Source organism: Anomaloglossus baeobatrachus, chromosome 2, assembly GCF_048569485.1.
Source record: "Anomaloglossus baeobatrachus isolate aAnoBae1 chromosome 2, aAnoBae1.hap1, whole genome shotgun sequence".
NCBI classification, from domain to species: domain Eukaryota; kingdom Metazoa; phylum Chordata; class Amphibia; order Anura; family Aromobatidae; genus Anomaloglossus; species Anomaloglossus baeobatrachus.
Genome location: NC_134354.1, coordinates 241,203,330 through 241,227,909, shown reverse-complemented (window position 1 = coordinate 241,227,909; position 24,580 = coordinate 241,203,330). Strand labels below are relative to the sequence as shown.

Sequence of the window (24,580 nt, the reverse complement as noted above, 5' to 3'; positions counted from 1 at the left end):
ACTTACCGCTCCCGCGACGTGTCCTGCAGACTCTGTCTCCCGGCCGCTTCTGCTTCCGGGTCCAATCATTAACATCCGGTGGCATTCACTGTACTGGTCGTCACTCAGCAGTTTTCGGCTTTTTTTGGTTGTGTTCGCGGTTCGGATGCAAGTTCGCGTTATCTCAGAACTCAAACTTGAACTTTACAAAAAGTTTGGGCGACTCTCCCGAACATGAACATCGGGGGGTTCGCCCATCACTACCTAGGACGCTCTTGTTTCTGACCCAGTTTTTGCTCAGATTATTGAGGCATATGCTCTAAGACTCTTGTATATCTAAGTCAGAGCAACCTTCAAATTATGGTTGAAAGTACTTTTAGAAGGAGAACTTTGCAATAAGGTGCCTAACAAACATAGATATATTACAGAAAAAATAAAAAAAATAAAGAGATACTAAACTTTATGTTTTATATAATTTTGTCCAGCATGGAAAATTCTAAAACTTTGCTATTCACTTTATTTGTCTTCATTCCTGTAAAAAGAAAATTGAATGTAAGTGGCTTCTAAACCCATTTCCCCTGTCTACCTACTTGCCTTTAGCTGCACTTCTATTAGAATGTACTCCTTTGCTGTACAGATGTTAGCATTAAAAGGTTCAGCGCCTGTCTCTTCCTCTGAGTATTTTGCTTATTAGAACAATCTCCTGCTGCAGTCTTATCCCCACATTTAAGGCTCAGCATACATCAAGTTTTTTTTTTCACGTACAAGAAAAACTTTGTGTTTCATCAGAGTTTTATGTGATTTTCATCCGAGTTTCCTTGAAGTTTGGTCCGATTTCAGCAGTTTTCTCATATGTGAAAAAACCATGTACCGTATCTAACAGCCCATGAAAATCAGATCACATTTCGATGGTATTCAAATGCTGACCAATTTTTTCACATCCCCTAAAGGGTGCTCTACACTCTGCAACATCGCTAGTGATTGCTAGCGATGTCGAGTTCCATAGCACCCACCCCCGTCGTTCGTGCGACATTTGTTGCTCGCTGCCATAGCGAACCTTATCGCTACGGCATCGTCACACGCACATACCTTGTCAGCGATGTCGCTGTGACCGCCGAACAATCCCTCCTTCAAGGGGGAGGTGCGTTCGGCATCATAGCGACGTCACAGCAGCGTCACTAAGCGGCCGGCCAATAGAAGCGGAGGGGCGGAGATGAGCAGGACGTAACATCTCACTCACATCCTTCCTTCCTCATTGCTGGTGGACGCAGGTAAGGAGATGTTCGTCGTTCCTGCGGTGTCACACATAGCGATGTGTGGTGCCGTAGGAACGACGAAAAACATCGTACCTGTGGCAGCAACGATATTAAGGAAAGGAGCGACGTGTCAACGTTCACCGTTTTTGAAAGATCTTGCGATCATTGATCGTCGCTCCTTGGTGTCACATGCTGTGATGTCGCTACCAGCGCCGGATGTGCGTCACTAACGACGTGACCCCGACGATATATTGGTAACGATGTCGCAGCGTGTAAAGCACCCTTTAGACTTGCATTGGTGATTTTGATCCGATACTCAGGTCAAAATCAGACGTCTCCACGAATTAGTATTTATCACTCTGTCTGTGTAAAGTCATAGACATGTGAAAAGCCTCATTAACCAATATAGGTACAAAAAACATGGATAGCACTCATGCACAAAAAAAATGAAGCACATGAATGAGCACAAACATAGGCGCCGAGTTAGAGTACATGCTGACATCAATGAGGGAAATAAACTGGGGAGAAACAGGGGCTTGGAAGCCACTCCATGCAATTTCATTATAGGAATGAAGACAAAGCCTTTAATAAAGTGATTTGAAAGGTTTCATAGCTTTCCATGTTGGACAAAATTCAAACAAAATTCTGACAAAATTCTAACAAAAAAAATAAAATTAGTTACTGTTGAGTATTTGTCAGCAGGTTTTTGCAGCATAAAGTAGGAGCGGAGATCCTGTTTAAAGCAATTTGCCCATTATTATGCTGTGTTCAACACAATCAGTGTTTTATGAGCAGCAGTTCATCATTACAGGACTAGGTCTCATTGTGCAGTAGTCAGGCTGATATGTGTAACCCCACCCCTGATTGGCAGTTTGCTGACAATGCACAATGTACAGAGGAAGCTACAAGTCAGGGGTGTACTCAAAAAACTGTGTCCAAGAACACACGAGAGAGTAAATATTGTCCAACACAATTTTATTTAAGTCAGGGGTGCACACGTGATTATACACACCTCGGAAGTCTTAGGCTATGTGCGCACGTGTGCACTCTGCACCGCACCTAAAAGGTGCGCTTCAGAGCAGCTGAAAAGCTCCATTCTGAAGCGCATGGTGCCGGCAGAGAACGTGCGCTCTGCATGCTGCCTCTCCCTATAGACAGCATGCAAACCGCACGAAAGAAGTGACATGTCACTTCTTAGAACGCAGCGATTCGGGCAGCAGCCGAATCGCTGCGTTCTAATAGGCCACGTGCGCACGGCTCCTGCACAATCTCCATAGATTGTGCAGGGGACGCAGGACGCATGCAGTTACGCTGCGGTGCAGAACGCAGCGTAACTGCATGCAATACGCACACGTGCGCACATCCCCTTAGCCCTGCTACAGCTGCATCAAACAAAACAAGTATTGTATCAAAACTACACCAAGCAATCCAGTAAGTGATACATCTCTGGAATCAGGCTTTTTTGCCCTATATTATATTATGCTGCTCTCAGATTATCTAGCAAAAACCTGCTGACAGATTCCCATAAAAAAAGAAAAGAAAAATATGATAGTGTTTGACCCAGGTTAGAAAAGGTCTGCATTCTCCATTGGCTATATGTGGTATTAAAGGGAACCTGTCACCAGGTTTTTACCCTAATGAGCTGCAGCCACAACCAGTGAGCTGTTATATACAGCGTTCTAGAAGAGTGTATATAAGAGCCCAGGCTATTGTGTATAACGTAAAAAATACCTTTATAATGCTTACCTAGGTGGGCTGTTCGGTCTGATGGGTGTCACTGCTCTTGGTCCGGCACCTCCTCCATCTTGTGTGATCGCCATCCTCCTGCCCAGCCCCATGTGCATGACGCGTCCTACATCATTCACACAGAGGCCTCCATTTCGCTTCTGCGCATTTGCGATCGCACCCGCCCCCATCGTTTGTGCGGCACGGGCAATTTGTTGCCCGTGTCGCACAAAGTCGTAAACCTCCGTCACACGTACTTACCACACAAACGACCTCGCTGTGGGCGGCGAACACCCACTTCTTGAAGGGGGAGGGACGTTCGGCGCCACAGCGACATCACACAGCGGCCGGCCAATAGAAGCGGAGGGGCGGAGATGAGCGGGACGTAAACATCCCACTCACCTCCTTCCTTCCGCATTGCCGGCGGCCGCAGGTAAGCTGTGTTCATCGTTCCCGGGGTGTCACACGGAGCGGTGTGCGCTGCCTCGGGAACAATGAACAACCTGACGTTCAATATTTACAAAATGAGCGACGTGTCAACGAGCAACGATAGGGTGAGTATTATTGCTCGATCACACTCGCTCGTAGCTGTCATACGCTACGATATATCAAACGATGCCGGATGTGCGTCACTTACGAGATGACCCCGACGACATATCGTAAGATACATCGTAGCGTGTAAAGCCCGCTTAAGAGCTCACTGGTGGTGGCCGCAGCTTATATTGGACAAATCTGGTGACAGGTTCCCTTTAAGATTCAGAACTACTCAATTAATGGGTCTGATCTGCAAGATTTATGGACAAGAGTGACCTGTTGGTCATTTTTATCTCAATCCTATTCTCTTTACATTCATTTCAAAATGTGATTTCTATGAAATTGTTTGAAGTTACAACTACAAAGTCTGAAACAGAACTGATGGATGGATTTCTTCTCATTTTCTTTAGGATTTTTTTAGACTTTGTGTCACAAAATAAATGTAAAGAATTGTTTAAAAGAACTGAAGTCCTCAGTGGTTGATATCTTTTAATGGCTAACTGAAAAGATGGTAATAATAGCAAGCTTTCGAGACTACTCAGGTCTCTTCATCAGGCATAGTACAAAGATTTATTTTACCTGTATCAAAATAAATGTAAACACATATAGAGATGTGGCTGCCACTACTAAGTCTAGGAAAGTGATATTGTTGTATGAGGTGGCTTGGGTCCGTGCATGGTTTCCATGGCAAACCTGACAAACTATGTATCCCGTAATACAGCCTCAGGCTTTGGGCCCACAACCATAACTGACAAATGGGCTTCATAGTTCAATGCACTATAAAGGCCATGCTATAATATTCTTCTGGTAGGTTCACATTAAGCTGTAAGTAACTGAAAAAAACAACCTCCCAACACTTTCCTGCCAGACATATTGTAAACACAAGTTCCTCTGTCGTTAGGTTTTGCACAGTTTCACAAGTAAATATTCCCATGCGGCACATTTTTGCCTCCTTCCTATAATTGTTCTATAAATGACACAAGGACATGGAAGAAAGCCTAGACCCTGGTTAAAAACATAATGACATTCCTGTTTCTGAGCAGTGTTATGCACCGATCCAGAATAAGGTCGGTTTTATATAATGACTTCAAAAACAAAAAGAGAGTTTAAGTAATCTAATAGTGTATGTGTGTGTGTGTGTGTGTGTGTGTGTGTATGTATGTATGTGTGTATGTCAGTTAAATTAATCCGCACCGTCACATTTACAATCACGAAATTTTGCACAAACACCCCAAGTGACTCAGGGAACGTTATAGACTATGTTTTGATGGGAAAATGTAACCCTGCGCTTTAAAGTTACTCTCCAAAAAACCTGCCACCATTAAAGTCAATGGAGCTGCGAGCTATTGGTTATTAATAGCAGCTGTGAGTGGTTGCTACAGGAACAAAATAAATTATTAGTATAAGAAGCTTATGTGTGCGGTAACAAGATGTCAGTGGGGAGACGGATAGAGAGAGACAGAAAGAGACAGACAGACATAGACACAGACAGAGTAAGAGGCAGACAGGGAAAGAGACAGAGAGAGACAGACAGTCAAATAGATAGACAGAGACAAATAGACACAGACAGACAGGGAAAGAGACAGGGAAAGAGACAAACAGACACATACAGACAGGGAAAGAGACAAGCAGACAGGGAAAGAGACAGACAGGGAAATGGACAGGGAAAGAGACAGACAGGGAAAGAGACAAAAACATGGAAAGAGACAGAGACACGGAAAAAGACAGAGAAAGAGACAGAGGCAATGAAAGAGAAAGGGAAAGAGACAGACCTGGAATGAGACAGGCAGGGAAAGAGACAGACACAGATAGAGAGAGACAGACAGACACAGAGATAGAAAGACAGACACAGAGAAAGAGAGACTGATACTGAAACAGAGAGATAGACACAGACAGACAGAGAGATAGACTCAGACAGAGACAGACATGGATAGAGACAGAGACACACATAGATAGAGACAGACAGACACAGACAGAAAGAGACAGACAGAGAGAGACACACAGAGACAGACAGGTAAAGAGACAGACAGAGAGACAGACACACAGGGACAGACAGAGACAGACGCACAGAGGCAGACACATAGAGGCAGACAAAGAGAGACAGACAGAGACAGACAGACAGAGACAAACAGTCAGAGACTGACAGAGAGACAGTTACTATCCCGGGCAATGCCCGGGTACTACAGCTAGACTAATATATGAAACTGAGTGTGTGTGTGTGTGTGTTTGTGTGTGTGTGTGTGTGTGTATGTGTGTGTGTATGTGTGTATGTCCACTAAAGGAATCTGCATGGTCGCATTTACAGTCATAAAAATTTGCACAGACACCGCATTTGACTCAGGGAACATCATAGACTAAAATGGGAAAATTTAACCTCGCGCTTTACAGTTATTCTCCAAAAAAGTGCTTCCATTAAAGTGAATGGAGTTGGGAACTACAGGTTATTAGGAGCTCTGATTGGTTGCTATAGGAAGAAAGGAAATTGTTAATATAATAAGCTTATATGTGAGGCAATATGATTTTTGTGGAGAGACAAAACACAGACAGACTGAGAGACAGAGAGACAGACAGACAGGCACAGGCAAACAGAGAAAGGCAGACAGGGAAAGAGACAGACAGACAGAGGAAGACAGGGAAAGAGTCAGAGACAGATAGGAAAAAAAGCCAGACAGACAGAGAAAGAGACAGACAGAAAAACACACGGGGAAAGAGACAGACAGAAGCAGAGCAGACAGGGAAAGAGACAGAGACAGACAGACAGAGGTAGACAGGGAAAGAGACAGACAGAGAAAAAAGACAGACAGAGAAAGAGGCAGGCAGAGGCAGACAGGGAAAGAGACAGAGACAAACAGACAGAGACAGACAGCGAAAGAGTTAGACAGACAGGGAAAGAGACAGACAGGGAAAGAGACAGACATACAGGGAAAGAGACAGAGAGAGACAAACAGACAAAGAGATAGAGAAATAGATAGACAGACAGGCCCGGCTGGGGGTAAACACATCAGGTCAGGGTGCAAAATATAACCTCTTATCCTGAAAAATGAAAACGTTATGGTTGTCGAAAAATGGAGACACAAGCAAAAATGTATGCTACAAAATGGTAGTGTATCCATAAAAATCAATGACATATGGATGGTCTGTGTGCCATCTGTTTTTTACTTGCACTCTTTGACTTGCATTGGCGCATGATGCGATTTTTTTCTTCAGGCTATTTACAGCTGAGGAAAAACTTGCAGATCTGTTCTTACTCATTTAGGGTATGTGCACATGCTGCAAATTTCTACACCATTTCTTCACCTTGCGGCAGAAAATCACACCAAACACCTCATGCGGTTTTGGTGCATATGTGACACCCTGGCAAAACTAGGTAGTCACAGAAATAGTTAAATCTCCTCGGTACCACCTGATCCCACACTGGTACAGTGAAGCAGCCACACCTCCCCCCCCAGTGTTACAAAAGGAGCAGGAGGGGATGAGTTGAGTCAGTCGTGGAAGGAGGGAAAGGAGTGCAGACAGGGTTGTGGTCCCCTGTGCTGCAGGGAAAATGAAGCCAAGAGAAAGCAGAAGTCTAGGAGCTGAAGTGGAGAGTAGGCTCAGAGGAACCTGTAGTGGACCGGGACAGGGTAGTGGCCCGCCAGTAGTGTGCAAAGAGAGGACTTCCCCCATCCGAAACAGAGAAGGTGACTCTTAGCTGGAATGCAGGAGAGAGAGAGAGGGCCCTGCAGACAGTGCTCTTTCCTATCCTTTCATATAGTTAGGTCCAGAAATATTTGGACAGTGACACAATTTTCGCGAGTTGGGCTCTGCATGCCACCACATTGGATTTGAAATGAAACCTCTACAACAGAATTCAAGTGCAGATTGTAACATTTAATTTGAAGGTTTGAACAAAAATATCTGATAGAAATTGTAGGAATTGTACACATTTCTTTACAAACACTCCACATTTTAGGAGGTCAAAAGTAATTGGACAAATAAACCAAACCCAAAAAAAAAAATTTATTTTCAATATTTTGTTGTGAATCCTTTGGAGGCAATCACTGCCTTAAGTCTGGAACCCATGGACATCACCAAACGCTGGGTTTCCTCCTTCTTAATGCTTTGCCAGGCCTTTACAGCTGCAGCCTTCAGGTCTTGCTTGTTTGTGGGTCTTTCCGTCTTAAGTCTGGATTTGAGCAAATGAAATGCATGCTCAATTGTGTTAAGATCTGGTGATTGACTTGTCCATTGCAGAATGTTCAACTTTTTTGCACTCATGAACTCCTGGGTAGCTTTGGCTGTATGCTTGGGGTCATTGTCCATCTGTACTATGAAGCGCCGTCTGATCAACTTTGCGGCATTTGGCTGAATCTGGGCTGAAAGTATATCCTGGTACACTTCAGAATTCATCCGGCTACTCTTGTCTGCTGTTATGTCATCAATAAACACAAGTGACCCAGTGCCATTGAAAGCCATGCATGCCCATGCCATCACGTTGCCTCCACCATATTTTACAGAGGATGTGGTGTGCCTTGGATCATGTGCCGTTCCCTTTCTTCTCCAAACTTTTTTCTTCCCATCATTCTGGTACAGGTTGATCTTGGTCTCATCTGTCCATAGAATACTTTTCCAGAACTGAGCTAGCTTCATGAGGTGTTTTTCAGCAAATTTAACTCTGGCCTGTCTATTTTTGGAATTGATGAATGGTTTGCATCTAGATGTGAACCCTTTGTATTTACTTTCATGGAGTCTTCTCTTTACTGTTGACTTAGAGATAGATACACCTACTTCACTGAGAGTGTTCTGGACTTCAGTTGATGTTGTGAATGGGTTCTTCTTCACCAAAGAAAGTATGCGGCGATCATCCACCACTGTTGTCATCCGTGGACGCCCAGGCCTTTTTGAGTTCCCAAGCTCACCAGTCAATTCCTTTTTTCTCAGAATGTACCCGACTGTTGATTTTGCTACTCCAAGCATGTCTGCTATCTCTCTGATGGATTTTTTCTTTTTTTTCAGCCTCAGGATGTTCTGCTTCACCTCAATTGAGAGTTCCTTAGACCGCATGTTGTCTGGTCACAGCAACAGCTTCCAAATGCAAAACCACACACCTGTAATCAACCCCAGACCTTTTAACTACTTCATTGATTACAGGTTAACGAGGGAGACACCTTCAGAGTTAATTTCAGCCCTTAGAGTCCCTTGTCCAATTACTTTTGGTCCCTTGAAAAAGAGGAGGCTATGCATTACAGAGCTATGATTCCTAAACCCTTTCTCCGATTTGGATGTGAAAACTCTCATATTGCAGCTGGGAGTGTGCACTTTCAGCCCATATTATATATATAATTGTATTTCTGAACATGTTTTTGTAAACAGCTAAAATAACAAAACTTGTGTCACTGTCCAAATATTTCTGGACCTAACTGTATACAGATAGTTTGGGCCTCATCTTTACTGAATCTTTTTTCTAGCTATGTATTGTGTTTTCCTATATCACTGTAGTCTTTACATGTGGGGAGCTATCTATATCTTTGGGGATTGCTCCGAGGCAGATTAGCTTTTCTTATATTTCTCTCTGCAAGAATATTTAGTCCTCCGGGTATGTCTTGGCAACTAGGTCATCGTAGGCACGCTCCACGGCTACTTCTAGTTGTGTGTCAGTATTAGGTCTGCAGTTCGTTAAGGTTCCAGTCACTCTGGTTACTTTTTGGGTTTCCTCATTTTTGTCCTTTTTTTGATCCTCCTCGGTCACTGAATCTTAACACCATGTCTCCGTGCAGCGTACACGCGTGTCCGTGATTGTTACATGGAGACATGTCCATTTTTTTCTGGCATCACTGATGTTCCACGGACCACACTATGGTGTGGTCCATGACACACGTACCAGAAAAACACGGACATTGAAAATAAAAATTATTTTTAAAACTCACCTTCTCCAGCGCTGCTTGTCTCCGGGCTCTGCTGCCTCTGCCTCAGAGCCGGCTAATTACTGACATTCATATTCATGTATGCAGCCACAGCTAACCTGGAAGTAGCTGCAGCGGGGGCGGAAACACAGCAGAGCTGAAGAATTCAGCACCACAGACAGCAGGAGCGGGGACGGATAAGTTTATCGCCATGTGCAATCACGGATGACAGATCACGTCTCCCGGATTGCACATGGACAACCCACGTGTGCCGTAAATCACATATGCGTTTTTAACATGTCAGTGAAAAATGTCTGTGTTTTTCACTGACGTGTGAAACAGGCCTTAAACATATTTTAAAAGCCGAACGAGGACCAGCCTTTTTGACTAGTCTACCATGTTGCTTTATTCCTGGCCAACATCTATTATATCCATAGAGCAAGAAGTGCTCAGTTGTGGAGGTGCACAGCAAAATTCTGTCAACTCTATAATGACTAACGGCTGCGACAACTTTACAGTTGCAGTGCTTTGCAGCTCTGCAACTGAAATCTTCAGAATTGGTATCAGGAACAACTGATCGGTAGGAGTGCCGGATGTAACACCCACACCGATTGACATTAAAACTACATCACTATATCACTACACAACTACATCACTACCTTGGAAACTACATCAAAATCAAATGTCTTGGACAACCCTTTGAAGATAATCTTGTGTATACATTTTCTCTTGTAGGAAAAACTTGACAAAAAAAGGAAAGAGGACCTACGGTCTTTTCTATGTGACATAATGAGCACCACTGTGTGTAATGTAACTGTACATGCCTCAGAAGTGCAACCAAAATGTATCCTTTGGGTTCCAACATCAAAAGGTGAGATAAAAACAAATTACTCAGGTAAAAAAATAAAAATATGAAGGAAGTTGTACAACTCCGAAACATCTAAAATAATCACACTGAGGGTTATTTTTAGTTGAAATAGCTGCTTGCATGCTTGTATTTTTAATTGTTATATAATATACTGTATATTGTTGTTTTTATGGGGTTCATTGCAGTGTATAAATATTACCTTTACTCCTCAGCTAAGTATGATTTCACTGATATCAATTTTATTGTATTTTTTGTGATTTACTTTTGTAAAAATATATTTTCCACGCTTAAAACGGGAAGGCATTAAATAATTATTTATATTTTTGGTAATTCAGCTTTTGTTTGGGGGATTTTGTTTTACAGCACTCATTGTGTGGTATAAATGCCATGTTAATATCAATAATAATTATGATAATGCCAAAGAATGTTGATACAGTTAATGCTTTTTTATGTTTTGCTGCGTCTATACAGTGAAAAAATAATTTGATTTTCTTTTCCCACATTTTAGTAGTCAGATTTTTTTATTGATTTTTTTGTTTGTTTGTTCATTTGTTTTTTTAACCAAAAAAGTTGTAGTTTTCATTGGTACCATTTTAAGTTTACATACAATATAGATAAACTGACTAGGATATAGGATAAAATACTGATATAAAACGGGTGAAATTAGTATTGAAAACGTCACCAATTTGTGAAGCATCGGTAAATATATTTCTAAAGGTGCTATTGACATGAAATTCTCACCAGATGTCAGTAACAACCCATCCAATCCACATTGGCAAAATAAATCAAGTTATGTACAATAATGATTAATGACACTGGGAAAAAGTATTGAACACATGAAGAAAGAGAGGTGCAAAAAGCTATGGAAAGTCATGACACCAGCTTAAATCTACCAGTAATTAGAAAGCAATCCTGACACTTATTAAAAGATATCAGTTGGTTCACCTAATGGTCTATAAAACTTTGTCTCATTACCAAGGTGCCACACAAGAAAACTCTCATGATAGGTAAAACCAGTGAGCTGTCTCAAGACCTTTGCAACTTTATTATTGCAAAACATACTGATGGCATTGGTTACAGAATTTCTAAAGTATTGAAGATTCCAGTGAGCCTTGTTAAGTGTCACATTATTTTACATGGGGGAAATTTAGTGATTGAGACGGGGTTGTCCGAGAGGTGGACAACCCCTTTAACTATAGCAGCATTTACAGTGGTTCTACAAGTTTAAAGGATGACGTGAACGGGGTTGTCCTGGAATTCCAGACTTGAACAGTGAGTAAAGATGAGCAAACCTGTGGAAGTTTGGGTTGTGCTGGTCCGGTTTTGGACCCGGATTTGACCTGAACTTCAGTTGAAGTCATTGATTGACAGTCTGTTTCTCAGCCCACATGCAACCAGTCATAAACAGAACACTTCCAAAGGAGAGATGGTGGTTTTTTTTTCCATTTTTTTTGTTTGGTGCACACTACATCCGATCACGATATTGTTACCCCCAGTGTGAGCCAATCAAACCCAGCTCGTACTGGGCCCAGCAATTGGCGTACCCGAGCACAGCGATGCTCGAGTGAGTGGTTTACATTCGTAAAGCATCAGAACTCTGAACCCAAACTTTGTTTTCTTGGAAAAGAAAGTCAAACTGTCATACTGAACACTGAACCTAAAGCTTAACATGGACAAAACAGAATTCATTGTCTTTCCTCCTCCTCATTCAACTCCTCCACCAAGCCTATCCATCAAAGTTGATGGGTGCTCACTCTCCCCAGTCTCACAAGCTAGTTGCCTTGGAGTAACCCTCCACTCTGCTCTATCCTTCAAACCGCACATCCAAGCCCTCTTCACCTCATGCCGACTACAACTCAAAAATATCTCCCAGATCTGTGCCTTCCTTAACCAAGAATCAGCAAAAATATTAGTACAAGCCCTCATCATCTCCCGCCTCGACTACTGCAACCTCCTGCTCTCTGCTCTCCCTTCCAATACTCTTGCACCCCTCCAATCTATCCTGAACTCTACAACCTTCTTAATCCACCTCTCCCCTCGCAATTCCCCAGCCTCCCCACTCTGCCAATCCCTTAACTGGCTTCCCCTTGCCCAAAGACTCCAGTTCAAAACATTAACCATGACCTACAAAGCCATCCACAACCTGTCTCCTCCTTACATCTGTGACCTAGTCTACCGGTACCTACAGTGCCTTGCGAAAGTATTCAGACCCTTTGAATTTTTCAACCTTTTCCCACATTTCAGGCTTCAAACATAAAGATAAAAAATGTTATGGTGAAGAATCAACAACAAGTGGGACACAATTGTGAAGTTGAATGAAATTTATTGCTTATTTTAAACTTTTATAAAAAATAAACTGAAAATCGGGGCATGCAATATTATTCAGCCCCTTTAAGTTAACACTTTTGTAGCGCCACTTTTTGCTGTGATTACAGGTGCAAGTCGTTTGGGGTATGTGTCTATCAGTTTTGCACATGCAGAGACTGAAATTCTTGCCCATTCTTCCATTGCAAACATCTTGAGCTGAGTGAGGTTGGATGGAGAGCGTTTGTGAACAGCAGTTTTCAGCTCTTTCCACAGATTCTTGATTGGATTCAGGTGTGGACTTTGACTTGGCCATTCTAACACCTGGATATGTTTGTTTGTGAACAATTCCATTGTAGATTTTGCTTTATGTTTAGTATCATTGTCTTGTTGGAAGACAAATCTCCGTCCTAGACTCAGGTGTTTTGCAGACTCCAACAGGTTTTCTTCAAGAATGGTGCTGTATTTGGCTCCATCCATCTTCCCATCAATTTTAACCATCTTCCCTGTCCCTGCTGAAGAAAAGCAGGCAAAACCATGATGCTGACACCACCATGTTTGACAGTGGGGATGGTGTGTTCGGGGTGATGAGCTGTGTTGCTTTTACACCAAACATATCATTTGGCATTTGTGCCCAAAAAGTTTGATTTTGGTTTTTATCTGACCAGAGTACTTTCTTCCACATGTTTGGTGTGTCTCCTAGATGGCTTGTGGCAAACTTTAAAAAACACTTTTTATAGATATCTTTGAGAAATGTCTTTCTCCTTGCCACTCTTCCATAAAGGCCAGATTTGTGCACTGTACGAGTGATTGTTGTCCTATGGACAGACTCTCCCACCTCAGCTGTAGATCTCTGCAGTTCATCCAGAGTGATTATGGGCCTCTTGACTGCATTTCTGATCAGTCTTCTCCTTGTTTGAGATTAATTTTTTAAGGGACGGCCGGGTCTTGGTAGATTTGCAGTGGTATGATACTCCTTCCATTTCAATATGATCACTTGCACAGTGCTCCTTGGGATGTTTAAAGTTTTGTAAATCTTTTTGTAACCAAATCCAGCTTTAAACTTCTCCACAATAGCATCACGGACCTGCCTGTTGGGTTCCTTGGTCTTCATGATACTCTCTGTGCTTTAAACAGAACACTGAGACTATCACACACACAGGTGCATTTATACGGAGACTAGATTATACACAGGTAGCTTATATTTGTCATCATCAGTCATTTAAGACAACATTGGATTATTCAGAGATCATCAATCAACATCTGGAGTGAGTTTGCTGCACTGAAAGTAAAGGGGCCAAATAATATTGCACACCCCCAATTTTCAGTTTATTCTTTTTTACAAAAGTTTAAAATAAGCAATACATTTTTTTCAACTTCACAATTGTGTCCCACTTGTTGTTGATTCTTCACCATAACATTAAAATTTTTATCTTTATGTTTGAAGCCTGAAATGTGGGAAAAAGTTGAAAAATTGAAGGGGGCCAAATACTTTTGTAAGGCACTGTACCTGCACGCAACCTCATATCCTCACAAGATCTCCTTCTCTAGTCCTCTCTTATCTCCTTTTCCCACAATCACATACAAGATTTCTCCCGTGCCTCCCCCATACTCTGATATGCTGAGGTAGAGCGTTCCAGACTCTCTCCTACCGTGAAAAGCTTCAAGAGGAACCTAAAGACCCACCTCTTCCGACAAGCCTACAACCTACAATAACCTTCAGTCCAGTACACCACTGCGCAACCAGCTCTGTCCTCACCTGTTGTACTGTTGTACCCTCACCCATTCACAGTAGACTGTGAGCCCTTACGGGCAGGGTCCTCTCTCCTCCTGTACCGTACCAGTCTGTTTTGTACTGTTAATGATTTGTACTTATTTTATGTATACCCTTTTTAACTTGTAAAGCGCCATGGAATTAATGGCACTATAATAATAAATAATAACCCAGACTTCAGGTTCACTCATCTCTACCTTTGAGCAGTTGTGGTAATGTTTTTAAAATCATGCAAAATCTCTTAGATGTGTAGTAGTAAAAAAAAAAAAAATAAAACAATTCATATTTACAGTTTTACTGGAAAAATAGCACAATTCCCTGTGATAGGGCACTTTTCCACTAGCGAAAAGCGTCTGATGCGAGAGCATCGGAAGCGATATGCTAATGACCCTTTGCTGTGGGTGTCAGCAAGAGGGCAGGAGCAAAGAAGATGGAGAGATCACTGTCTCTGCGTGCACCGCACTGCAGTCGTATAACATGCGAGTGCAGTGCGATGTTGGGGTTTGTGAACTGAGACTCGCTGCAAAAGGCAGCATGCTGCGATTGTACCGAGAACACGATTCGTGTAGAAAAAAACAGAACAGAGGAAACTGCCTCATTGATTACCACTGGTGCGGGTGCAATCTGATTTTTTTATCGGATCGCACTCGCACATGAAAATTGCAGTTGGAAAACAGCCCTAACACTCAATTTGTACCTGAACTGGAGGTACAACTTTTACTTGAAAACTAAAAAGAGTATTTTTAAAAAAAGCAGCATGTCAGCAATTTTATAATGAACTAGTATAAGTGTCCTATCATATCGCTCCTGAACCCAATGTATAATCTGCCATGGGGCCCATACCTATTGCACTATTTAGAATGCTACTTTTTTAGGTGAAGGAGGGATCTTTGTGTGGATACTTTCTTTGCACCCATTACCTATGCCCTTATTGGTATATTCAAAAATCCTAAAGGTCTGACCTCTCCTACACTTTGATCTAGCAGCACTGAACCCCCTCCCCGCCCCATAACAAAGTATTGAAATCACAATTGTTGGCAATAATGGTTGCACAATCTTTAGAAAGATTTAAAGCTAAAAAAATAACTATTTGTCTAATCCTTAGAACTTTTTTGTTACCTAATGCTAGCCATAAACAGATCCATTTTTATCATATAGAAATTGATTGAACAAGTAAAACTTTTTTGCACAGACGGGTAAAAGCTGAATTTTTAATGAACCACGTTAACACCATGTTACCAGACTGCTGTTGGTGTTCTTGAAAATTTCATGTATTCCTTTGTATTGCGCTTTTTCACAATTTCCATTTGAAAACAATGTTATTTTTCTTTCAGAGGCCAAAGACAAGCTGCAAAATGAAACATACACAGCTATTAACCAAGTAAGTGTATTTGAATACGCATTGTTATACTGTAAACGGAATATTATGTCTAATTTTTAAGTTCACAAGGTTAAAAAACAATATCAGCATTAATGGGAATCTGTGAGCCAGTTTTTGTTGCCTCATGTGAGATCGGCATAATGTAAGCAAAGAAATCCTGAGTACAACAATGTATCACTTAGAACTCGTGCGCTCGTTGCGTATTTGCATGCATTTACGCTGCGTATTGCACTGCAGCGTAAATGCATGCGTCCTGCATACCCAGCAAAATCTATGTAGATTGTGCATAATCCGTGCGCACGTTGCTTTTTTGAACGCAGCGATATGGGTGCTAAAATTTTGTCCCAAATCCATGCGTTCAAAAATGCAGCATGTCAATTATTCCGTGCACTTTGGATGCTGCTCCCACTCTGTCTATCCCGAGCGCATGAAATCGGCATGTATTCTGCTGAAACACTGCATCCATTACGCAGTGTTTCTGCAGTGATTTGAAGCGCACATGTCCTGTCAAATTGCTGTAGAAATTTCAGCATTTACATGCGAACAAGCTCTTAGATTACTGGGTATAACCGTTCTGACACAATCAGAATTTTTAGATTTAGCCATGTAGCAGAGCTGAGAGAGCTTCCCCACCCACATCAGGCTCTCTATAGATATTGAGCATTGACTTTGAGATGTCCATCAGAGAAGAGGGTGTCCCGGACTGCCATGAATGTGACATTGAAGTCCAGCAATGATAAGGGTCCTGCTGCTCAAACGAACATAGTAAATAAATAACAGATTGGACCTTGACAGGAAAGGTATCCCTGAGTTCTATGTTTTAACTCTTGCAGCATGCTGTCTTCAGCTTATATAGCCAAAACCTGCTGACAGATTCCCTTTAATAGCTGACTATCCAATGTGTATGGGCGATATCCTGACTCTTCCTCAACACATGATGTTGATGATGAAAATCTTCAGCAGTTTGAATTCAGACAACCAATCCTTTAGTTTAGTGAAGTGTCCAATAGTGACTTATTCATGAACATGTATACATGAACTTTTTTTTTTTGACTGAGAACAAAAATATTTTAGTCCACAACAAACGCCACATTTTTGAAAGAACAAATTTCTCCATGCTTCCAGGTCAGGCAAAATAAATACACTCTTCTCCTTTATTGACAGAAATTTCTCATTGTTAGGGAATGTTTTTCCATAAGGTCTCACAGTAAAATCTTGGACTTTATCTTAAGAATAATTTCCTTCCTCCTGTGTTAATACAAACAGTCACCAAGTGCGTGTTTCTGTTCTGTACTCTCGAAATCCCAAAAGATAAACTGACTTTGACCTTGTCACGCTGCAGGTGGCCTGTTTTTATTTCTTACATGCTCTAATGTCAAATGTTGAAAACACTCTCTGTGAGTTCTCCAAGAATCATTATAAAATAAATGATACGCAATTAAATATTATTTTTTTTCTAACTACCTTTAATTAGCAAAAAGGTATACTTTATGTAATACACTGCATCAGGATTTTAAAGATCGTAACTGACATAAATCTAGTGTGCACTCATCCTAGATTTCAGAGTACAAGCAGTTGAGCGGCTGCATGAAAAGCATCTGCTCGAGACATCGTCAGGCCAGAGAAGCATCCTGTCAGGCGTCATGAACTTGCTTTCTTCTGTTCAGTCAGTCTGACAGAACACTGAGCGGAGTGGAGTAAAGGAGAAGATAAGGAGGCCTAAGAAAGGTGTTTAACACATCCGTGAAATTCACGCACGTTTTTCACGGACGTGTCAAAGTTGCATATTGCCCTCCTTGTGCCGTGTTTATGGCACACGTGCGTTCTCCATGTGTTATCCGTGGTAACACACGGAGAATGGGAAGTTTCTGCTCACCTGTCCCTGGCGTTGCTGTCCGTGGTGCTGAACTATGGCCTCCGGCCCTGCCGACTCCCCGCTGCTGCTACTTCCGGTCCACAGTGGAGTGAATATACAATGAGCATAATGAGCGGGGGTCGGAAGCAAGTGACAGCAGCAGCACAGACAGCAGTGCTGGAGAAGGCGAGCACAGAAATTCTTTTTATTTCAGATACGTGTGTTTTTTCCGGTGCGTATCACACGGATCACATCCGTGCGGTCTGTGTGCGGTCCGTGTGACACCCGTGATGCTAGAGAAAAACTAACATGTCTACGTGTGGAGCACATAGGCACACGTATGCTCCACAAGGACACACAGTCCATGGCAAAACACACATGTGAGCGCAGACTCATTTTTTTTTTATTAGAATGCTATATATAAGAGCCCGGTGGTGGTGGCCGCAGCCTATACGCCAAAAAAGTGGTGACAGGTTCCCTTTAAACCAGAGAGTTATGTCTAGTTATGTTATACTTTACATTAGTACTTCTTTAAACATAATTTTGGGGTTAGGAATTATATAAGCAATTTCTCCTTTTTCAAACAAAATTTAGAAAACTAATTTGTTTAGAGACCACATCAGATCTCAAGTGAATTTGAGGGGCCTATGTGACAGAAAATATCCATAAGTGACAACATTTTAAAAACTGCAACCCGCAAAGTGCTCCACACAACATTCAAGACGTTTATTAACTCTTTAGTTGTTTCACAGGAATTAAAGCAATGTGGAAGGAAAAAATTAAAATTGTACTTTTTTTCCCACAAAAAGTATTTCATTAGCCTCAAATACTGAATTTTCATAAGGGTAACAGGAGAAAATGAACCATACCATTTGTTGTAAAATTTCCAATGAGTACACAGATGTGTGGTGGTAAACTACTGTTTGGGCAGGCTTGGAAGGGAAGGGAAGGAGCACCATTCAATTTTTAGAGCACAAAATTGGCTGAAATAGACAACAAATGCCATGTCGCATTTGCCAAGCCCCTGATGTACCTAAACAGTGGAAACCCTCACAAGTGACCTGATTTTGGAACTAGATCTCTCAAGGAATTTATCTAGAAGTGTGGTGACCACTTTCAACCCACAGGTGCTTCACAGAATTTCATAATGTTGAACCATGAAAATGGAAAAATAAACTTTTCCAACAAAAATGTTGCTTTATCTCCTAATCAGCTCCTCCTGCTGCCATTTTCAACATGACAACTTCTCTTTAAGCCTAAGCAAATTGAATACTAAGCTTCTTTTTAAAGAAGTTGGCCACTACTTTTTTTCATAGATGGTTCATTCTTTGGATAGATCATAATTATCTGATCAGTGTTGGCGCGACACACAGCACCATCACCGATCAGCTGTTAACATCGCTGGCTGCAATGGAAGTTATTGGCTGCTTGTTATGCCAGGGCGAGGTGAATGCTTGACATGCACAACGCGAGGGAGAACCAGGGAAAATGTAAAGGAAAGGGGTCACCACCTGTGACTGTTCCCTGCACTCCCTGCTGTCACGTGCCTAAGCACTCACTGACACTGAACTTACCCTGACTAAGGTGTAGGACAGCGGGACACTAGTGCCACTACTACAGTAAAACAACACAAGAAAGGTAAGACAAACAAAAAGTACTCCTTGGTTTCTTCAGCTGGAACCTGCATGGCTGCAATTGAAGTGACACATCAGCTTCTCCAGAGACAGGCTACTTCAAAGTGGTCAGCATAAAAGCTATATCACTGGAATGGAGTAAAGCCAGGAGTGGGTATATATAGTGGTAGGAAATGATGACAAAATGCTGCAGCTGTGGTTAAGGCTTTGAGTAATGTCAGCCAGAGGGGGAAAAAGTCCTTAACCCTTTCAACATCAAATGAAAGTAAATCCACTCCAATACAAGATATAATCTGCCAATGCAACACATTTGTGACACTGCTGCCAGATCAAGGCAACTAGGCCAAAACTATAGTGGACATGGCAGTGTATTACAGATCTACCACTTTCATTTCAATATGAGACAGTTCTAATGCCATTTCTTTTGAATAGAGGGTGGATCTGCAGTACCCGGCTGCGGCCTCTCTAGGCATGGCAGAGCTGCTCTGTTCCGGCAGCATCTGCAAATTTCTGGCCAACATTGGTAACAGCTGATCGGCAGAAGTGCCAAGTGTCGCACCCCCACCAATCAGACATGGATGACTTATCCTATGAATAAGCCATCACTAAAAAAGTAGTAGCCAATCCCTTTAACATCAAATTCATCAACATTAACAGGAGTGAGGCAGAGGTTATCAAAGTAGTTTTAACATCAGAGAGCAGTACAGCATAGCAAATCTATCAACAGAGTACTTTCACAGATCTTTTCTGCATACACAGTTTTATTAGGCACAGTATGACTAGTTTAATAACCTTTCAATTTGAAGGATCCACCCAACATCTTTGGATTCAGTGCAAAGAGCAAATTAATCCAACAACCTAGACAAATAGAACAATGCAGTACAAGATTCACAGTAATACAGAAACTAACATTGAGCTCATGAAAATCTGTTAGCAATTTGCTGCACTGGCTGAAAGCAAAGAACTTCATGTTTTCACAACTTATTCATTTGGGTGGGTTTTGTTATCATATATACTTTACTATATTCATTGTTTATTTCACACAGAATTCGGGACATCCCATTGACATCTCTGTTACATTAAGGGTTCATTTAGGATTTATTCATTTCTGTTCCTAAAATGGTTCTGATCTTCATGCGATGAACATCAGTGCAGGCGTTTAACCCCTTAATAACACGGCCAGTTTTGGGTTTGATGACCAAACACCATTTTTCATATCTGACATGTGTCACTTTGGTAATCACTGGAATATTTCTACATATCCCTGTTATTCTGATAATGTTTTTGTCATGACATTGTAGTTTATATTAGTGGTTAATTTAGGCTGACATGTTTTCCATTTATGTATGAAAATATCTAAAATTTGACAACATATTTATATATATTTTGAATTTTCAAACTTTGAATTTTTTGTCCAAAATCCAGATAATCATGCCTCAGAAAATAGTTAATAAATAAAATTTAGCATTTGTTTACTTTATATCATCATCAGTTTTCTAATGTCATTTTATTTTATGAGGATTTTACAAGATTTTAAAGCACCGCTCCAGCATTTGTTTGTTTTTTCAGAACTGGAGTGGCACTTTAAGGCTGGGGCCACACGGGAATTACTGCGATCCCCTCGCATGACACTCGGCTCACGCTGGCAGTACAGCAGATCCGAGTGTCGTGCGAGTTTCCCTGCGACTGAGGTCCGATCATGCAATTGGACCTCAGCTGCGGGGGGTGAGGAGGGGCGGGCTGGCGCTGAGGAGGGGCGGGCCAGTGCTGAGGAGGGGCGGGCCGGCACTGAAGAGGGGTGGGAAGGATTTATCTCCCTGTCTCCTCCGCAGCCGGCTATTGCCATTCTTGCACTGCACTCACAGTACACCGGTGTAGCGGGAGTGCAGTGCAATTTTTCTCTCGCCCTATAGACTTGAATCGGGCGAGAGAATTTAGGATCGCATTACAGTCGCAGCATGCTGCGATTGTTTTCTCGGTCCGATTAGGGCTGATAAAATAATCGCTCATGGGTGCTGACACTACTATTGCTCCGAGTGGAATGCGATTTTTTATTGCACTCCACTCGCACCGATTTTCATGCTGCGTGGCTTAGGCCTTAATCGAAGCCCCCTGCCCCTGCCATTTACTCAGCTTCCAGTTGCTGCACCTTTTATCTGCGATGCCTTCTTGTGCCCATAGCTTCTGATTAGACAGAAGTCAGAAGTTACATCACAAGCTCCCAATACTACTCTATGGGAGCCAGAATGAGGTAAGAACGAGGCTCTCATAGACTTTCATTGAGTTGTGACCTACAGCGCACTCCATGAAACACAGAAGTTGCTGGCAGGTAATAAATTGTGGAGACCAGCCATAGTTTCAGTGACAGAAGTGAAGCCACCGGAAGGTGAGTATAAGACAGGGGACTTACATTTAAAGCGCCACTCCAGCGGTGCAATAAAAAAATGGTGGAGTGGTGCTTTAAAATTTTGTATCACCATTATCTTGAGAACTTTTTTCTTTGTCGACAGGTCTTTAATGTTTCTGTTGGTACCATGTGATAAAAGTAATGACAACTTTACTGTTTGGGTCAGTACAACTAATATTACGAGAATATCAAATTTATGTAGGTTTATACGTTTTGCTCCTTTTGGACACTAAAAACATTTATTTTTTAAATAATTGAGTTTTCTATCATAACATATTCTAACATATTTTGAGAATTATATATATTTTTTTAATTTTCTGCTTATAGAGCTAATTCAGAGCTTGTTTTTTGCAGAATGAGTTGACATTTTCAGTGACACAATTTTTTTCGATACGACTTTGATTTTTTTTACCATTTCTGTGTGAAACATGATGAAGCAACAGTTTTGCCATTTTTTTATTACTTTTTTCTTATGCAACGTCCAACGTAGGGGTTAACTAATGTGATTGTTTTATAGATAGTGTCGTTCTAAAAATGACAGTAGCGATGTGTACTTTTTATTTCCTTATATATATATATATATATATATATATATATATATATATTGTGAGACTGTGACCGGGGTTGTCTATGACGGCCGGTACATCTCGCCCCGGTTGTGCTCCCTCCATGTATAGAAAGCAACTCCACTCCAGGGTTAATGCTGTTTCCCTGCAGGCTGAAAGGAGGGTTAAAAGGAAACAGGAACATGGGCGTGGGTCCCTAGTGTGAGGGAGTGAACACAACTCCCTGAGTTTCTGCCAGCGAAACACATGTGTGCTGTTTTGGACTTTTGGTTTGTGCAATAAACCGTGTGCTGTGACCATTGGTGCCTGGATCCCGTGTCTTCTGCCGCGCAGCCGACCACGCTACCTCACAGATGGTGGAGAACGCGGGCATGCCAGCCCGGTGAGGTGTAGCATCCATCCCTGGTGACCCAGTAGCACATGTCCTGGATTCGAGCGGCTATACTACAGCCCAAACCCGGCGACGCCATGGAGGACATACTAAAGCAGCTGGCTCAGGCTAATGCACAGCAACAACAGACCAATGCACACCTGCTCCGGTCGTTGGATCGTCAGCAGCAATCCTTGCAGGAACAAAGGCACCAAGAACAGATGGTTCTCCTGGTCAAGTCAATCCGTGCCGGACCGGCAGCAACAACCCCGGGACCGGGTGACGACGGCAGCGTCCGGAAAACGGTGAGACAAGTGTTGCAAAAGATGACCCCGGGGGATGATGTGGAAGCGTTCCTGGCGGTGTTTGAGCGGGTGGCCGAGCGGAAAAAGCTGCCGACCCCCCAGTGGGCTGAGGTATTGTCGCCCTATCTGACGGGGGAGCCCCAAAAAGCATACCTGGACCTCTGTACCGAGGACGCCATAGAATATGCGACCCTGAAAGCCGAAATACTTGCTCGGTTGGGGGTGAATACCTATGTATGGGCTCAGCGGGTAAATCAGTGGTTCTATGAGGAAGTCAAATCCGTACGCTCCCAGGCCTATGACTTGTTGCATCTGGTAAAGAAGTGGTTGCAGCCTGACACTCTAAGCCCTGCGCAAATGGTGGAAAGGGTAGTGGTTGATCGCTTTGTGCGCACTTTACCCGTCACCATTCAACGGTGGGTAGGACAGGGCGACCCAAGTACCCTGGACCAATTAGTGTGCCTGGTGGAGCGGCATGTGGCTACGCAGGACTTGATACGGGACACTGAGACTTTGTGTGCCGCCGTCGGTCCGGCCCCTCCAAGCCGCGGGCCAAGGACCCACCGCTGACACCGGTGCGGGAGTCCGCTACCGTCCCGTCTGAGGCCGCGCCCGCCGTCCCTGAGGTCCGGAAGGCTATGTACCCTAAACGACAACTCGTCAAGGGGGTTTCCTTCCCTATTAGATGTTGGCGGTGCCAGCGGGTGGGACATATGGAAGCCCAGTGTCCACTCACCACGGAGCCCATGGATTGGGGGGTTACCCGGCGGGGTTCAATGTATGCTCAGGCGGTGTGTACCGCGGACCTTGTCTCCCCGGAGACTGAGCCCCACTTGTGCCAAATACAGGTGAATGGATGTCCGGTTACAGGCTTGTTGGATTCCGGAAGCTTAGTGACCCTTGTGCGATCAACCCTAAGGGCTGAAGTAAAGGCCACAGGACGTACCGTGGGGGTGGTTTGCATACATGGGGACCGTCGAGACTATACCACGGGGGTTGTCACCATCACAGCACCCTGCGGGCAGGTGCAACATGAGGTGGGATTTATGAACACTCTTCCCTATGACGTGATCCTAGGAAGGGATCTGCCGTATTTTTGGACTTTATGGAAGGGGCCTCCTAAGTCCCCTCAGGTATTGGACAGTCCGGGACCTGAGCCCGACAATCCCGAATCCGGGACGCCTGCCGTAGGGGTCCCCATGATAGGGACAGAATGTAAACCCGATAGGTCGCCCCTAGAGGTATTGGCAGGAGAGGCTGAGATGTTCGAGCCCATCCCGGAGTTGGAGGCGTCCCCGGATACGTTTGGGACAGCCCAACTCCAGGACCCTACATTAATACATGCCCGGAGTAGGGTGACAGTGGTTGATGGGGTGGCACAGCTGCCCGGTGCCCAGGTAAGGTACCCCCATTTCGCTCTTAAGCAGGATTTACTCTACTGGGTAGATGAAATATGGGGCGTGGGGGTAGAGCAGTTGGTGGTGCCCCAGCCGTATCGCCGGCGGGTCCTCGACTTGGCTCATAAACACCTGATGAATGGCCACCTAGGGGTCAAGAAAACGCAGGAGCGAATATTGCAAAGGTTCTATTGGCCCGGGGTCTTTGGGGAGGTAAAACGGTTCTGCGAAACCTGCCCGGAGTGTCAGCTTACCGCACCCCTGGCCCATTTTCGCAGTCCGTTGGTACCGTTACTCATTATAGAAGTCCCTTTTGAACGGATAGGGATGGATCTGGTGGGGC

At 43.1% G+C, this 24,580-nt stretch overlaps 1 protein-coding gene across 1 annotated transcript in view; it reads left to right on the top strand.

Annotated features, from left to right (window-relative positions):
* The window catches only part of CD34 (CD34 molecule), a 154,435-nt gene that overhangs the window by 113,505 nt on the left and 16,350 nt on the right, over positions 1-24,580 (top strand). The window contains exons 5-6 of the mRNA XM_075335731.1: positions 10,112-10,247; positions 15,657-15,703. Coding sequence (XP_075191846.1) covers positions 10,112-10,247; positions 15,657-15,703 — 183 coding nt within the window. The remainder of the gene's footprint in view (positions 1-10,111; positions 10,248-15,656; positions 15,704-24,580) is intronic.